We start from the raw sequence: 19,175 nt of genomic DNA on the forward strand, positions 1-19,175 counted from the left end.
GAAACCAAGTCAGAAAAAAAAAAAAAGAAAAAACAACTAATTCAGTTTCAATAGACAGGAGGTTAAATTAATAGCTGTCCCTTTCCTGATAACACAAAAAGTAGAAGTGATAATTGAAATTAAAAACATCAGCAGTTTTCAGTGTAATTGAATACAGTTTATTCATTAAAGAAAATGAGTGAAAATCCATCAAGCTAAAAATAGATCATTATAAACATATTCATATTTATAACATATATTGTTGCACATAGTAGGCATAATATTCCACAGATGAAAAGAATATTAATACTGTCCTTAAAATTAATTTTTCATAAGATTAATTTCAATCAGTGTAATAAATAAAAATAATAATAATAAAAACCACCTTGTATTTTGAGCTTTTAACATTTCTACTCTGAGTATCTTCATGTGTCTTACACATATTAATGTACAGGGACTCTCAGTCCTCCTACAAAGTAAGAAAGGCCTCACTAATATATTAATTAATCTTCATTTTACTCCAGGAAGCTTTTTAAGAATTATATTAAATAATATAAATTATATTAAATTCTTTCAGCTATAACTGTGTTTTAAGTACACTTTGTCCTATCATGTGTATGTGTTCTACTTTAAATAGACATAGTGTAATTATGGAGCATGAATTATGCTCAAATAGGGAAAAAAACCCCTAATTTAGTCCATTTCTGGTTTCTCTGGTGTACCCAGATCCACATTAACTTGAAAGTTCTTTGTTTATCAGTACAGTATTAATAATATATTTATTAAAATAGGTACAGAATATAATTTCAAAATGTTAGGAATGTTAACAAATATTTCAATTTTTTAAGGGAATATGAAAATTGATTTGAGTAAAAAATTCATGTTTCTGAGTTGTCTGAGAAATTATCTTCTGTCTCTGAGAAAATTACCTGATATTCTATTAATGTGTAAGTGGCATGAAGAAGGTGGCAGCTCTGTTTGTTGGCTGGATCAGCTGGTAATCTGGCTACTAAACCAGTGTAACAGGTTGTAAAACTGGAGGGCAATCCCCTGTCTAACAGAAAGAAAGAAATGCCACTTGCTTATTTATATTGTGGTTTATGTCTTCTATCTGAGATGTTGTGAAGCCTCACTTAAATGGTTTCATCTGCAGAGATCACCCTCACAATAAACACTTGGCCTTTGAGCCTGTTTGGTTGCCACTATGTATGAACAGGCATCCAACACACACACATCTTTAAAACTTTATTTTACCCATCTCTTCCAGTGCAGCCTGCCTCTGCTCACCTCCCCATCTCTGCACATTTCTTGGTAATGAGCAACAGCTCCTTTAACAGCTTTTCAAAAGAAAGGCAGGTAAGGCCTGGACTTGTTCCATTATATCACAGGCCTGGCCAGACCCCAAAATGTTAGGTTTAAAGACAGAATAAAACCAATTGTCAGCCTTCGTGAGTAGTTTGAGACACTGTCTTGCCAATCATCCTCCCAGTCCTTTGGCAAACTGGCTTTTATGGTAGGTGAATAGCAAAGATCAAGAGGAACACTGCAGTGGGGGAATAATATAATTGCCTCATCAAAAGGGCCAAAGTAAGTATCTCTTCTATAGGCATTGCAATTATCTCATACATTCATTGATTTCCTAAAAACTTCCTCAAAGCTCCCATTTGATGTGTCGGGGTGTTGAATGAAAAATCTATACAAAGGAAATTAAATGTTTCTGTCATTCATCTAGTTTCAAAAAGAGGTGTTAAATAGCAGGAGCTGACAATACAGCACTCCAGAAGATACTAGTTCAAAGAAGCTGTTCAGAAAAATGACTGTAATAGATTAAAAAGATATGTTCTTTTTTTTCTTTTAATTCACAGGAGAAATAACCCCTTTAAATTTTACCAACAACTAATGGAAAATATTTTGCTTATTGTTGGACTTCTGTGAATTCATTGTCCTCTTGGGGGGAATCTAACTATGGCAGGAAAACAGCTGCTCTTCTCTCCCTACATCATCCTCTGTTATTTCTTCTTCTAAAGTATTTAGAACAAAGGAAAAGAAAGAAGAAAAGAGCATAAATATGTCTGGGATTATTTATAATCTGTGTTAATGAGAAAAGAAAAATATCTTTTGAACTATCTGGCAATTCCCAGGTTAGTTTTCCCAGTCTTAATTTCTAGTCCTTTGTTCAGCCACATTTCAAGTATTTCAAGAGAGAGGGTTTCTGTGAATTATTGTTTTTGAGGTTGCTTCACAGGCTAGTGCACAGCATCTCTTTTAAGCATATCTTTCGAGATGTTTTTCAGACTGCATATGGTTTTCCTTTAATGACATCAAAACCTTCTTTCCCCCAGAAACCTAATTTTGTTCCTATCATCTGCTTTGAAGTCCTGCTAAAATAATTTCACTTTTACTAGCTGCTGCAGGTTTTTTTTCTTTTTTTTCCTGCTCTTGGTGTTTCTCCTATGTTGTCCAATAAATGTGATCTGAACTCCAGCAGTGACACCAAGCCACTTTTTCACAAAATCACTGCTGATATGTCTTCTGCTTTTTCACTGGGAAAAAAAAAATAAAAAAATAGACTATCAAAAGAGAACCCTGCGTTCTAAGAGCACTTTCAGAACACTAAGTTAATGACACTAGCACTCGCTTCAAAATATATACGCAATGAAATCTATTCCTGATGAATATATCAAGGACAAGCAGATGTATATTTACTGCAGAGAAATGAGTTACAAAATTACAAATTTGTTTGTTTGTTTAAATTACAATAAATTACAAACATTTAGTCTCAGTATGCAGCTCTAAGGTGGGTCAAAACTTGATCCTAGCCCTATTGAGGTTTGGTTAATACATCTTTAATGTTAAAGGTATTCCTAATTAAAATCAATACAATACTGATTAATTAATGCATTGAATTGTATAAATGCATTCAACAAAATATCACTCATCTTGATGTCCTGACACTGGGGTTGAGGCTCTCCTGGGACAGCCCTGGGAGGGACCAGGACAGTGTGTCCTTCCTCTCTGTCCTTAATTTGGGTTCCCACTTACCTTTGTGCCTCTGTGCTTCCCTGAGCTTGTGGAGCTGGACCTTTGGTGGGCCAATGCCTCCTGGGATGTCCTGAGACCAGCCACAACAAGACGTCATTTGGGTTCCCCAACCTGCCATTGTCACTTTGTGGTCCTCTGTGGGTGCCCAGACAAACTTTTATCACATAACTTAACAAAATCCAGCATTCTACCAGGAGCAGCATGCTTATAATTTATAATCAGTTTTATTAAATATAAATAAAATATAAACATTTAGTCTAGAAGTGTATTAACTTGTGTTTTTGTTTTCTATTCTGTTTGAAGTATATTTAGTGGTCTGCAGACACAACTAAATTATTTATAGTGTGTCAGCTGGATATAGGTTAAATTTCAAAGCTGTAAAGGCATAATAAAGCTGTAAAAAGCCAATTCCTGCATTGACCCTAGAGGACTAAGACACAGCAGCCATTTAATTCTCTTCTTCCTAGCTATCGTTTTGCATGTGCAGACCAACATCAGGACGTTATCCACTACCATTAATTTATTTGCAATTAAATAAAACACCTAGTCAAAATAAAACTTACTTCCATCAATGGTATACATCAGGGGTGTCAAACTCATTTTCACCAGGGGCCACATCGGCCTTGCAGATGCCTTCAAAGGGCTGAATGTAATTTTAGGACTGTATAAAATTCAGCCCTTTGAAGACAACTGCGAGGCTGATGTGGCCCCCGGTGAAAATGAGTTTGACACCCCTGGCATCCATGCTTACTTGTATCATCTTTGAATGGTTTTCTTTAATGTCCAAATAAGTAATTTTTCAGTATTGCTTCTGCTTGACAAATTAAGTTTACCCCTTTCCCATGGCCCACAAGCAGTGCAGTTGCTGAGAGAGCACTGGGAGAATTTACCGTATCAATGTAACCTGATGCTACTGCTTACACTCCCTCATGCTGGCAATCCCGAATTGCACCTGCTATTTTTCCAAGGAAGGGTTCTCTCTCTGCATTCTTTCTCTGGCTTATGCTACAGAAACAGCACAAGGCACCATCTGACACAAAGTGAGAATGCAGAATATCAGGAAAGTTATTCTTTTATGGTTTTCACAGACTATACCTGTTCTTAAAAGTGAGCTGGGATTTTGGTTCTTTCTGACTGGAAATTTGCATCTATTTGATGTCTTTTTGGTTTGATCTTGGACTATTATGTCTGACAAATGGGGTAATATTTGGTGATAGCCTGATTAAAGGTTATCTGTGTTTCAAGGCAAAGTGAGATCATGCTAGATATGTTTCACCAAAGTCCTTACCTCTTCCATCCTTGGAGGGACTGTTCGTAGCTTAGTTTCTTATGTGTGTCACTTGACACATATTTTATTTTGGAGTAGGATCAAGAGAGGAGTATTTGTAAACTATGTATCACTGGTCTTGTTTCAGATCATTTATATAGTGCTTAAATACTTCAGTAAATGAGTTTTCAGATCACTTAGGTTCCCTTGTTAAATTTTCTATAAGCCTAGAAAAAACACTGTACATCTCAAGTATAAACTTTGCTGATAGAACACATTACTGTATCCACACTAAAAAAAAAAAAAATCCTTCTATATGATAAAACATTGACAAATATTTTGCTGATAATTTTGCTGAGAAGTGTTACTACATAGCCACTGATGTCTTGCCGTGGAAGGCCAATATAGGCTGAATACATATCAATGTGTCCTGATTAAACACTATTTTATTTTTCTGAATAAAAGTAGATGTTTAGTCCAAAAGTACTAATTGTATCTCTTAGTGGGAAAAATTAATTTAGTTTTGCAACCCATGAAAGTCACATAATTATTTGACTCAGTTTTCTACAAACAAGAGTCATAAGAAGGCCTGTGTTTCAACCACATACATCAGAACAAACATGAGATATAGCAAGTTCATATCAACCTTAGGTATGCAGCTTTGGAAGTGGGGAGTGCATAAAATTAAAAGTTAATTTTTATAAACCTTAAAAACATTAAAGACCAAAAAAATACAAGCTTCAGTACCTACTGTATGAAGCCTCTGACCCACACCCTTCTGTCCTGGTCAGTATGTCCTTGTTCACAATGGCAAATTATCAAGGTCTGCTTATCAAACAAAGCCTCTCATCTCATCCCTTAGAAAAGCTTTGCCACATACACAGACAGCTTTCCCAGGCTATTCAGCAGCCCAAATTTTCAGTGAAATTAAGGAGTCTCTCAAGCATCACCACACTTCAGGGTACCAAGAAGAGGGAAAAAGTTTTTCCTGATGTCTCATGTGAGGCCACAAACCTCAGACTGTGGGCAGTGAACTTTGTTGACTGCCCCTGCTAAGTTTGGTTCCTTTATCTCTGTAGCTGCCCTTCAGATGGGCTGCTGTTAGCTCATCCCTTGGTGATGGTCTAGACTATCTCTCAGCTCCCTCAGTCTCTCCTCATTGGCCATGTGCTCTCATCCTTAGTAGTCTTCATGGCTTTCTGCTGAACTTTCTTCAGTTCCTCCATGTCACTAGGAGGGTCCCAAGACTGTCCTGAGCAGAGAGCAAGAATAACCCCCTGAGTCTGCTGGCCTTAGCCCAGTAGGTAGTTTGTTTTATTTGCTGTAAGAATTCTTTTTTGGCTCATACTCAGCTTCACATCAACTGAAACCCTATGTCCTTGTTGGCAGCACTGCCATTCAGCTGGTCAATTCACAACTGGTGCTGGCGCAAGGGGTGGGTTCTTCCCAGACACAGAAAGTTGCAAATTTTGTTGAGATTCATGAGGTGTCTGTTGGCCCAGATTTCATTATTAATCTAGCCTGGATTGTGTTACTAGATCAAGGCCATTTGTTAAATTATTATCTTGTTTTGATCAAAGCCCTTTTATACTCAAACGAAAAATTAGGAACTTGACTACATGTGAAAAGCCACTGTGGGTTTATGTTGTGGGATTTCTAGTAGAATTAGCTTTAAAGTATGTGCATGCTATTTCAGAATTACACGTGTTCTTCCATGAAGTTTTGTGCTTATGCAAAATAAAAATTTTCAGTACATTCAAAAAAAAAAAGAAAATAATATCAATTAGAGACAATTAAGTCAATGCACGAGAACATATATCTAAACGAAGCAGAATGAAAACTGACATCAGATAAAGCATGGGATAGATAACCTGTCAAGCAAAAGCCTGTAATTAAAATATATTTAAAATTGCCAAAGCTCCTAATACAGCTTAATCAATCATGCAAAATTGTTTGTTATGCAGAAAAAAAGTCTTTGAGTTTGTTTCTCCTTCATCCTCTTTCCTACATTTCATTATTTCTCTCTTTTTTGTGTCTTTTGGGGTTGGCTACTTGTCTAAAAAGGATGTTGATTAGGTAGTAAAGAAGAATCCAGCTATTGCAGTATTCTTAGAAATACCAAAAAAAAGACAGCTTAGACAGCATGAAGCTTGTAAATAATTTATGGGTTTTGGAGTGGTTCATAAGACCATGTGCTGGAGGTGTAATTTCTCAGCAGTAAAATCACAAACGAGATCATCAAAAGGCAGAATCAAATTTATTATTCTCTGTCAGTTCTTGCTATCGGTTTATATTATTTTCTCTTTAAAGGAAGGAGTACTAGACTCAGGAAAAACAGTTCAAAATGAACTTTTCCTCCTTTTTATTCTCCAGAAGGAAAATATAATACATCATTAATGCAATTTTAAAAGCCTGTCAAACAGAAAATTTCTGTAACAAAATAAATTATGTACAGCTGGAGGAAAAAAAGTGTATAGGAAATGGTTTAAATAAGCCTCACATTTTTCTTTCAAACTATTTAATTATTTTCCTCTCTTTTATAAGAGTTTAATGAAAAGTTGGAAAGATTTTTTAATTATAGTTGCTACAATGGCAGAAGTCAGCAATAACTTGACATAAAGCCATGGGGCATACTTAACAATTACAATATTAAATCTCTTTCTCTGAACTAGAGAAATCTCATGATAATCAAAATAAAGGCATAACTCTTTATGAGTAAAGAAAAGGGTGGTCTTGGAGGTAAATTATGCTGGCTGCATATATATTTTGACTAAAATTATTTAAGAACAGAGGTGTTCACCATCTTGTAAAGTCTCAGAGGAAATTTCCATGCTAAGGAAAGAAAAGTTCAAACTGATATTTCTGACAAGAGTAATTGGTCAGTATCACAGGATTTCTAATGAATATCATTAAAGTACCATTACTACAGACCTCCAAGGATGGAAAAGGTAAGGTGTTATGGGCAATGCTGCAGTAAAGAGCAGAGGAAAAAAATACAGGGAGTAAACCTAGAAAAACTCAAGAGTTCATTCCTGGCTCTACTAATAGGTAATTCTGTAAAAGTAGGTTGCCTTTCTGAACAATGTTTCTTTCAAACAGTATGGTGAAACACTAACGCTAATTGCCTACTGCCATAACGAGGTATGTAGATCTCTAAAAACAGGCTGCTAACTTATTTTGAACTAAAAAATAATAAATTAGACATATTTTTCCAGAGTACATTTAATTCTCCTCTAACATCACAACACTCAAATGCAGTCAGGAAATGGGAGCCTTATTTTCCACAGCTTTAGGCTAAGGATTGACACTGTTGCAGACACTGGTATTTCCTGTAAAATGAGAGAGAACTCTTTGCAAAATGAGGATGTTTTAAATGTCCTATTCATCCAAAGAAAAATTGCTTTACATCTTCATAAGCCATAGAGTTAGATGAACTTAAATGCACATTTTGTCATTCATTATTTATCGAGCTTCACAGGAGGGGAAAAAAAGAAAAAAAGGGCAAGATCTGAATTTTACAGATTCAAATACATAGGTTTTCTTTTTGTTAACTCAAAATGTGCCTTGCTTTTTGCCTGAAAATAAATGAAATGTAGAACAGAAAGAAGCCTTGCCTTCTTCTTCTAAATTCTGAAATACTGCATTGTCCTTTTACACTCCCACCCATCTCAGGGAGTAGGCTGTGTTATTCTTCCTTGGGCAGATGTGGGAATCATGTAGAATATATACCAATGTATGTTTGGTAGAGGAGCTTATGAAATACCTTACATTTTCTGCATTAAATAACCATAATGTTATATCAGTGAGTACCTGAACACTCCACTGATGTTTTCTTTATTGTACTCCAAATACAAATAAAAATATTGCTCTTTCACATGCACTTATACAACTCTAGAAGGCTTCACATAAAAGGACAAGCAGCGTAGTAAACCTGCTAGGGACCACAGAGACACTAGACACTGATTACCACTGATTACAGTATTTTTAGGAAGCTAGTAATGCAGAGAGAGATGTTTTAGAATGCTGTCACACCCAAATACATGATAGTCAGGGAGATTCCACCTCAACTAACAGATTGCTCCTTACCTGACAAAGGGTAGAGAAGCTAGATTCATTTCACTGTTCCTCCTGTTCCCCAAAGGCTTTGGTTTGAAAGGCAGTGCGACCCAGCAGTCAGTATACATCTGGTGTTACAAAAACCTGTTCTCTAATTCTGCCTCTGTTGGTGACAGCCTCTGTGACCAGGAACAAATAATTTTGTTCTTCTGTCTCTGTGGTCGCTCTTTCTCCTGATCAAACAGAATTGTTTCTTACTATGTGTTTGCACATGCTTAGTTATGGTGAAGTGCTGATTTTGGCTGAGGGTAAGTGACATAAATCAAAATAGTCCTAGATCTACAGATCTGACCTGTTTTTCAGGTGGTGCATTCATCTCCCAATTAGCAAGATTACATTATTTGTTTCTCAGCGGAAGCTGTCAGAACTATGAATATCTCAGTGTTCCTTATTCAGTCTAATAGAAATATTATTTGCTTTCACAGCAAAAGCTGTTATTGTACTGGTAAAAGATGTTACACTGTTCTTTATCTTCATTTATAGCTATTTCTTTTCCCCAGTTTAAGACCAGGAGCACATAAGTTTGAGCTATCAGTCCAAATAGCACAGTAATAGACAAAAATAAATGTATGACCCTTAACACTTAATTTGTCTTTTCTTACCTTTGTTTCTAGAAATACTTTCCTCTTAAAGAGCTTTCCAGATTTTTTTCACCCTCTGTGTTAAAGAGGAATTAAGGCAAAAAGAAATTAAGTGCATTGCCCAAAGCCACCTGCTCAGTGTGGTAAATGCAAGACTAGAAGTTGGCTGTCTGGTCTTTGATGTTTACAGTAAACAATACAGTGTTCCTTCTGCTTTTCCTGCATCTTTCCATAAGTCATTGTTGTGAACTTACTGCTCTAATCCTCCTTTTACTTCTTCTTCCCTACCTTTCATTTTCCGTCTTATCACTCTGCTCTGGCACTTTCTGCTTATTCTTTCTTATGTATTTCAGCTTATGAGAAAGATGTAAAGAGGGAGAAGGATCTTCAAGGTTTGAATAAGATCTTCCGCGGCAGAGTCTTTTGAATTCGTTGAATATAACTCTTCTGGTAGAATATGACTGCATGTTCTATCAGTAATACCCAACTGCAAATGCAGTTCAGATTCCTGCTTGTTTTCCACACTCTACAGATGCTACTTGCAGCTATGGGAGCGGCCACACATGGCCCACAGTGGCACCAGTAGCTCCCTGCACTGCAGCAGAGCGGTTGCTGCTCATGTCTGTCAATCAGGTCTCAAGGCTGAAGTTGAGATATATGGCACAGAAGAAATTTTTGTCTCATGGGAACATGAAGATACATCAAAGTGAATGAATATTTGATGCATTAATATTAGCTTGAAAGTGCAAAATCAGGCATGTTAAACTCTGAAAGTCACGCACATGTTCTTTACAGTCTCATGAACATATGGTTTAACTGGGCCAGAGTGGATGGTATTCATTTCTTTCATTTTTTTTCAGGAATGCCCCAGTGGTGTTGTCAATGAGGAAACCTTCAAAGAGATTTACTCTCAGTTCTTTCCACAGGGAGGTAAGTACTTGGCAGATGTAATTAGTAGTACAGTGAACAGAGAGCTATGTTTGTAAGTCCCTAAGTCTGACAAAAGAGCCTTTTGTTCAAATTAACAAGATTGTCGTCTCAAGCTCTGTCTGAACTCATGGGGTACTTCTCTGATATATATTTCTAAATTGAATGCAATGATATCCACAAGAAGTCAGTCTTCTCTGATGAAGTTACTGCCTGTGTTTGGGTACTTTGGAAAACCAGGTTTCTCTGAGTAGGCTATTTCTTTTTAAACTTCCTATACAGTCTTCTCCACTCTCTTTTATTCCAAAAAATCTTTCACAGTAGGAATGAAAATTGTAGGAGGCACTACAGGTAAACTCTAATATCGGTGGCAGAGCCCCTCTTGATTTCTATGGGGTTTCTCAACTTAAATGAGGGCTTTTTTCTTTCCTGAACTCAATTTCAATTAATTAATTTCCAGGGGTTCCATTAATTTATTTATCTTCATTATCTTATAGTGAAATGAAGGTAAAACAAAGATGTATGACAGTTTTTTGCCTTGAACCTTCAATTTTCTTTTAATTTGAATTGTTTTCCTCTCTTTTCTTCTGCTTGCTTTTACCAGTCAATCCTCCCTCTTCATATTATCCTACAGCTCTTCAATCCTGCCTCTTCATCTCTCATAGCTCTTGAGATTTTCATGTTTCCCTGAGACTGCTGATAGCTCTCTCTTTTCACTTGTATTTAATAAAAACAAAACCAACACATTTAATTGGTAGGAACAAAACATCTCCCAATTAGTTTTCTTTTGAATAAAGACCTAGAAGGTAAATAGCGGCATTCAGTGTGGATTACCATCACCGAAATCCTTAACAAGTAGGCATAGTCAATGGGGAAGAACAAAAGGCTAAAAGAGTTGGCCTGCCGAATGGTGATTTCTATATCTAGGCTTTTAAACCAAGCTAACAATTACAGTTTCAGATATTGTATTTTTTAATTACCCTGGCTAATGAAAATAATTCTCTGCATGTGATTTACTACACCTTTACTACACTTAAAATAATAATTTAAAAAATTATGATATTTCCTATTGTTACACTCCAAATTGTTTATGGGCAAAGAGAAAGCACATCTTTTCTAAAAGTAAGGCTAAAATGTATTATGAAAATAAATGTAAAGCCTAATCTTTATTAGTCCTGACCTAACTGTTACAGAAAGGAAAGAATAGTAGTGTAGTTAAAACTGAAATATATTCAGGTCTTAGTTTCTACCCCTTTTTCTGGTGCTAATGCTCATCCTTCTGCTGCTCCTCTGGGCCTGTAGGGCCGTGGCATCGTGTGGGGGAGCACGTGGAGACCGCAGTGGACTGTCGGCCTCTGGAGTCCTTCCATGGGAGGAATAGGGTGTTCATGTTGGTGGTTTCTTCTCCCTTACTCCAGAAGGAGCAGAACAAGGACAAGGGGGCCACAAGAGTAACGAAGCAGATGGCATTGGATTTCAGTAAAAAAAAATGTGTTTAAAAAAACAGGAGTATCTTTGTAAAAAGCTTTCCATGCCCAAAAGGCACCCCAGTAGCTTCTTTTTAATAGAAATCCACTGCCATACAGAATAACCCCCCTGCATTCATGCAATGGGTTGCCTGATATATAACTTGAGATTTGTTCTTCAGCTGAGCAGGTTGTAGATAAGAAACCACACAGTGAATAATTATTACAATCCTTCTCAGGAACAGAACAGATTATGTTCATGGTTTGATAACGGGTACTCTCGGAGGTATAATGACAACCATTTTTTGTCTCTAATGTTTAAAATGCTTTAATAGAGTATTTCAAATGAATTCTGATTTAATATCTGTTCTTGTCCCAACCTGTCAAAATATCAATTTAACCTACTAGTTATGATATCAGATCCCTGAAAAGAAACCTTATTTTACTTAAAAAGTTAAGCTTTTGTCTAACATGATTAACGTTCAAGATTTAGGGAGGTGGGGGCAGGGGAGAATTGCATTAAGTAGCTCTAATTAAAAAACTAGTGTACCTCATCCTGCTGTGTTTTGGAAGGAAAAATTTAGGGTCAGAATTGCCTGAACAAACAACTCTGAAAAGGACTTTTGATTTTTTTTTTCACAAGGGGTTACTAGCAAGAAAAGATTCTTCAGGTAGAGAATATTTTTTCCTGTCGTCATACGAAAGTGTAGTATATTGTATCATGTATGGGCAACAAACAATAAAAAAGTTTTGTGTTAACCTTTGTCTGTTCTTTAGAGCTTCAGAAAATATCCAGGAATATTTCACATATTTTTAAGACATGAAAGCCAAGAGAATGGGAAGCTATTTAAAATTCAGTTTACAGTAATTATACCTCTATAATGTTTTGTTGTTGTTGTTTTTCCCTGAAGATGGTTTGCATAGTATTTTCTGTTGCACAACAGAAGTCTCAGTAGATTATAGAAAATAGGTTTATTAAAATCCTAACTATAAACTGAAGTCAACAAATTAACGTTTTTCAGTTAAAGTGGGAATTTATCTGCTAGGGCATGCTTAAGCAATTATGACTGGATACAAGGATGAATGAACATCTCAATAGGGTTTTGTTCTGTTTTGGTTTTGTTTGTGGTTTTTTGTGGTTGTTTTTTGGTTTGTTTTATTTTTTTAATTCTCAGAAAATGTATTAACAGACACAGGGTTTAAATGTTGCGGAGTTCTTTCTTGTTACAGTTATTTCACATCATATGAAATTAACTTATTGAAGTAAGACCAGAGACTTTATTTATTAATATCAGGTCTGAATCTATGAAGTACAAAGTTTTCAGTTTTAATATATTTTCTCCTTTGGTGTCAAGGTGGCATTTCAGGTGAATGACCCAAGACTATCACTCAGTTTAATTCAAAACAATATTTTGGGCTATGACAAATAACAATTTTCAGGATTAATTTGAAAGGTAAAATGATTTAGTGCGAAGAAATCAGAAAAAGGCACCTCAGGACTGATGGTGTTTTTCCACGACAGGGAGGGGTTTGTCCTGCAAGATGGACACAGATTTCATTATACTTTTCACTTTACTAAAAGTTTGTTAATTAACCTAAAATTAATGTAAATACATGAAGTAGAAAGAGCAAACAAATGAGTATTAAAAATAAACAATACCTAATCCTACATTAATTTGCATGGTTCTGAGAGAGGGAAAAGACACTGAGGAAAGCTGACTTCCCATAACCCCGTCAGTTTGTAGCTCATATCAACAGGGCAGTCTCTGGAGTTCTCTCTTTGCAATATATTACTCCTGTAGCAGGTTGTGCCTCTTGGAAGGCATTCAGAGGAAATGGAAAAATGGATCTTTACAACAAATTAGAGTCTTGACATTTATATTCATGTTGTCTTGTGTTTCTGAAATGAGTCAATATGCATTGGTTAGTAGGTTTGAAAAGCAGACAAATAATTAGTGAAGGGATCGCTTGTTCAAAGTCATCTTTCAGAGCCTTGTTGACAACTTTCGTTAGTCACAGCCAGTTTTTCCAAGGTTTAAAGGACCTATCCCTCAGATGATGTTCATGGGAATTAAGCAGCAAATCAGTTTTGGTGGGCGAGCACAGCAGCAGCTTTCTGACAAGTTTGGCTTCAACCTGGGTAACCGACCTGTCTTCAGAGTGAAAACCATACGCCAGAGGCACAGATGGTACTATCTGCTTCACTCATTTAAAGGGAACAAATGAACACACTTTTCTTTTTAACATATGAAATAGATCCCCTGTCACGGTCATTTAACTGATAAAGTAGTGTTCCCATGAACACGGGTTGTTTCAGAGTACAATAACATGACTTCTTTGCTATTCATTCACGTATCAGTGATTAGCAGAAATAGGAATGAAAATGAATGAAGATACTCTAGATCAGAATTTTAGATTTTCTGTTCCTAACAGTGTAGCTACCCACATACTTACACTTATAATTTATACCTCCTCCCCTGCCAATAAATAAATAAACAAACTGAATTGAAAATTTTGTCTTGATATCGACATAAGTCTTGTTCTCAAAGTTTTCCATGGAATGAAATTAAATTAAATAAGATGTGATTACTATGGATTAATTTTACTGTTTTAACTTGTAGATTCCACAACTTATGCACATTTTCTGTTTAATGCATTTGACACTGATCACAATGGATCTGTAAGTTTTGAGGTAAGTAATACTCTTACTTCTTTCTCTGCTATTGAATATTTTGCCATTCCTTTTAATTAAGTCCAGTTTGGTGGCTTTTATTATATGGTTCACCTTATGAAAAATCAAGCTTATGTGACTAAAGTTTCAAGTTTTTGCAGTGTATTAACACAAGTCATTATTATTATTTTACAATTGTATATCCCTAAATGGTAACTCAGACTGTGCTCCTACGTAATATTTTTATAAATCTATTCATTTAAATTTACACGCAAGTTACATAAAATAATGCTTATCTTATTCCCTGCCTCTGCAAGGTGAGGACTCTGAGCTACAACTAATGTTATGGAGATGACTCAGCCAAAACAGGATTGCTCACACACTCATTAGTTTCCAGGAGAAGGCTCTACAAAAAATGTCATTAAAGCAAATGTATTTAAAAGCACAAGAGTTTGAAATTCATTTTTCCTCCATTTAACTGTCCAATCCGACTTCAAAATTCTGCCTTTCCTTGCTAAGGCTGATGTCATCAACATAATGACATGGTAAAAAGGGCAACTTATTGTAATAGTTTAGATGAAAAAAGGTGTACAAAATACTGCAAAGGAGCCATTATTTTAAGCTATACAAATAAAGACAATAATCCTCTCCTTTCATGTGCAAAACGATATGTTTACTTTGTAATGTTTTGCTTTGTTTTGTTTTCTCTATAAATGACAAATTATATTCTTAGAACTTGAGACTGGATTGGGAGAAATATATCTACTTTAAATTTGTTTAAATGTCTGACACGTTTTTATGATTTACTTGAGTGAATGATGATGTGAGGTCTGACAGAAACTTTTTTGAAAGCATTTTCATTGCTTTATTATTGACGTAATATGGAAGGAGATGCCTCGCCAAGCAGGTACACTGTGATCAGAAATCTATACTTAACTGGGACTAGAACCAGATCATTTTGTAGGGGATTATTTGCATTAATTAAAAAACAAAACAAAACAAAACAACACCCAACAACAAACATGAGCCCATCTGCTTTTTTCTGGCCAGCTGAAATCAATTGGCTCTTTGTGAAACTAAAAGCAGGAATGGAGGTTTTATTCACATCTTCTGCACATAAGCTAATTCTACAAGGAATCCTTCTGGTCAAATCAGTAACAGCAGAGGCAATGAGAGAAAATATTTTTAGCAGCAGTATTTGAGAAGTATTTCTGCTGTTATCAGTAAGAATAATGAGAACAAAAGAAGCCTTACACTCTTTCCTGGACAATTGTTGACATTTGTATCTCAGACAGAAAGCCTTAAAAAATGCAGTAGATATAAAGCTCTTTTTAAAGGATTTTAATCTCAAAATGCAGGTCTGTGTACAAAAGAAAAAAAAAAAAAAAAAGACTTTGGAATAAATCAGGAAAATAAAATAAGGGTTTTTTTGCCATTGCCAAAATAGATGTTTACAGTTTACTTTTGTTCCATATGGACTCAGAGAGCTATCCAGACTTGGATATTATTTGCCCTAATGGTGAAGCCAGAATAACCCTACTGCTGTCAAAAGACTCTTGCTCCTGTGTCCTTGTCTCATGTAGCAAGATTACAATTATAAACTGTCTGATAACCATTCTAAAAGCATCCTCCTTATGTTAAAAATGTTTAGTATTTTTTTTTTTAATCATGTGGAAGTGCTGTAAAATGTGAAAGTAGATATTGTGAAATGTGAAAAATACAATCATGCTATCTCTTCCTGCTTCTTTTTATCCTATATGCAACTGTACCGTATGCTTTCTCTAACAATCCTTACTCTAGTTTTCTGATTTCCATTAGAAAAAAAATATAGCACAAAAGGTAGAGAAAAAAGGAGTGATTTAACAATTTTGAGAATAAATAATCAGTCACTCCAATTTACTTTTTATATCAAAGTGTAAATACAATTTAAAATAATTACCTATGATTAAAAACACTCTTTGGCTCTCTTCTATGCAAAATGCATATGAAAATCTGAAATGGTACCGAAAGAATGTAGGCATTTTTTGTGTTGCACTCTCTTTTTTCTAATGAAGCAGTGGTAGCTGGAGTTGTGGGTAAGAAGAAAGAGAGAATTTGTTCTAGCTTTTTGCTCTTTTTTCTTCAAATTTTAAACCATCAACAATGAAGCATTGGACTTTATCACAAGTTAAACGCACACTTTCATTGGATGAGATTGCTTTGTGAGATTACTGTGTCCTTAGAGTTTTGTCATCCCTAAATCTGGGTACTCTCTGATAAGAGTCAGGCTCTCCAACTGAAGCATTATATAGATCATAAAAACCAAACTCATGAAACTGGCTGCTTTAACCTATCTCTCTGTATCTCATGATTGTATCAATTTTGGGACTAACTTATTTCATTATTTATGCCAAGTACTTCTGCTTTAGCATGAGGGACAGAGTTTCAGAAAACCTAGTGACCCAGGTATTGAAGGGCTCCTCTAGCCTATTAGTGAACTGAAGATCTTTTTATCCATCAGACACAGACGGATGTCAAAGCAAGGTTTTCACTTGCTGCATGAATATTGTAACTGAGCCAAAATGAAGGTCTGGGCTTCAAGGTTATTAACACAGAAAAAATGAGGCTAGTTAACTTCAGACATATAGTCAAAGGTAAATCACATTGCACTCACACGCAAATGTCCAAATCAGTACCCTTAGTTTGTTGTAGATGCAGATTAAGGCTATTCTAAATGTGATCTTGAGCAAAGTCACTCAGTAATCCCACTAATTCTCAATGCCTTTAAAATACAAAGCTGTGCCCATATGCAATGGAATTGTTCAAAGATTTTTGTCATTTTTTATTAAAAAAACCCACAACACCACAACTTTTGTTTGTTTGTCTAAAAATTATTAATAATTCTTAGCAAAGTTGTTGGTAATTTTCTGGTTTATTCCTCAATTGTTACCTCAGATTTTTGCATTAATTAACAAATTAACAAGCATGTTAACCCCATTCCATAGAAGAATCCAGATCTTAAGATCAAAAACAACTTTGGTATGTCACTAATATTAACAGTGATAAACAGTCATTGCCTCCAAGGCAGTAACGTGAGGGTGGCAGTGTAATGAATGTATCCAAGTATGATTCTCTGTGTTCAACACAAAAAGCCTTGTTCATGTTATGTAGGAAATAAACTGATTTTTCCCAGGACTGTGGCTTGTAAACATTTTAATACCCCCTGGTGTAAAGTAACTACAAAGAAATCTATTTAATAGAATCATAGAATGATTTGGTTTGGAAGGGACCTTAAAAGATCATCTAGTTCTAGCCTCCTAGCCATGAGCAGGGACACCTTCCGCTAGGCCAGGTTGCTCAAAGCCCCATCCAGCCTGGCCTTGAACACTTCCAGGGATGGGGCATCCACAGCTTCTCTGGGCAGCCTGTTCCAGGGCCTCACCACCTTCATGGTGAAGAATTTCTTCCTTATATCTAATCTAAATCTACCCTTTTTCAATTTAAAGCCATTACCTCTTGTCCTCTCACTATTATGCCTTTGTAAAAGGTCGGTTTCCAGCTTTCAATTTTCCCTATTTCCTCTTAACAGCAGCACCTCCTCAGTGATATTTGTTTTACGTGTGCCAGGGCTCCAACACTTCTGTCATTAACACTCATCACCTAATTGCTTTCCAAAATCCTCACGGCTAAAACCAAAAATGGATTTAGGTGCCTGCCTATATACTTCTGGCCTTGAATGAGACATAAAGGAATGCATGATCAGGCGGTATAATTTTAAGCTTTTCTGTGGATTTGAGTCAGGACAGTATGAAGCTTACTCATTAATTTATTAAGGAACTAGTTCTCCCCAAATATTTACTGAAGGATAAAGCAATCAGAAAGTCATCAACAACTTTGTTAAAAGGTAATTAACCACTGCTGTAAAAACAAAACAAAACAAAACAAAATAAAACAATTAAACCCAGATCACAACCACAGGATCTAAACAGATGTAGTGCAGAAGTGAAATGTGAGCAGGTTTTGATACTGAGCACCCAGAGGCTTCAAAACAGATGCAAGAATCCTTCATTTTGCAACCCTTCAGTGAGACATCCCCCTTTCTTGCAGGAACATAGTTAGGCACAGGAGAGTTTGGCATTTAATGGAGGTCTCCAGTCTTTACAGGTATTAGCATGCTCAGCAGGAAGCTAGCAAGGTAGAAATAGAAGCTGTGAAAAGGAGTAAAGGCAAGTACCCAAGCACAGATTTCTGCGCTTCTAACTTCATTATCATAGGCTGAAGAGGGACCTGATCTAGAGCTGTGTCTCAGTCCAGACCTCCTCCAGACCTGTAGGCTCCTTTGTGACCCTAGATCAGATGCACATCTCCTCTCTAGCTGCTCAGCTGAGTGGGACTGTCCCTCTCAGTGGACAGTGTTGGCACCCTTAGGGGTTGTAGTTGTCCAGTCATTACTGTGAATCTTATTTCAAAAAGGAATAGGGTCTAAAAGTAGAATTACTCCTTCCACAAAAATCAGATGTCTAAATCAGGAAGGAAAACACATCTGGGTACTCTAGTACTGTAATGGAGATGTGGGTTCATGCTCCGTGCTAAATGGTGTGTCTGGTTCATGCGTCACTGCATCGGTGGTAACAAGCATATAGGCAGACACTCTGAGCTTAGCTGCTACCTTCAGCAATGTTGCTTTCCTGCGTCATTCTGCACTGGTTTAGTAATTTAACAGCTTGCATAGCTATACTGCTCTGACACACACATCATCTTCCACCATGCAGAGAATTTTTCTCTTTGAGGATCTAGCTCAAATTATCCTGTGGATTTAGCCTATATCCATTGAATCAGATTTTCTGTTTCTATATGATTTTATTGCTATATTTTTCAATTGCATGAAGTATGTAGCTAAGATATCCCATCCTAACTGGTCCTTATTCAGCTTATTACAACTTCCACTTATGGTAAGTGCTTTCTGTTGTTTCCGAGGTGGACTCCTGCACAATACTCAGACAAAGGCAATGCACTTGAACTTAACTAGGTACAATTCCCACACATGTTAATGTAAAATGGATGGGGGTGACCCGCTCTTGCAAAGTTTATAGCACACACCTGGAAGGTTTTTGATATGTCTCAGATTTTATAAGGCCATTCAGTTC

At 36.1% G+C, this 19,175-nt stretch overlaps 1 protein-coding gene across 9 annotated transcripts in view; it reads left to right on the forward strand.

The window, feature by feature from the left end:
- The window catches only part of KCNIP4 (potassium voltage-gated channel interacting protein 4), a gene marked incomplete at both ends in the record, with an annotated part of 414,628 nt that overhangs the window by 388,410 nt on the left and 7,043 nt on the right, over positions 1–19,175 (forward strand). For 8 of the 9 annotated variants that reach the window (XM_080344082.1, XM_080344081.1, XM_080344086.1 and 5 more), the window contains 2 exons: positions 9,846–9,915; positions 14,000–14,070. In XM_080344082.1, coding sequence (XP_080200208.1) covers positions 9,846–9,915; positions 14,000–14,070 — 141 coding nt within the window. Of the gene's footprint in view, positions 1–9,824; positions 9,916–13,999; positions 14,071–19,175 lie in introns of all 9 variants that reach the window. The other variant, XM_080344087.1, reaches the window with a different exon arrangement.

Source organism: Nesoenas mayeri (genome assembly GCF_963082525.1).
Source record: "Nesoenas mayeri genome assembly, chromosome: 4".
Lineage (NCBI taxonomy): Eukaryota > Metazoa > Chordata > Aves > Columbiformes > Columbidae > Nesoenas > Nesoenas mayeri.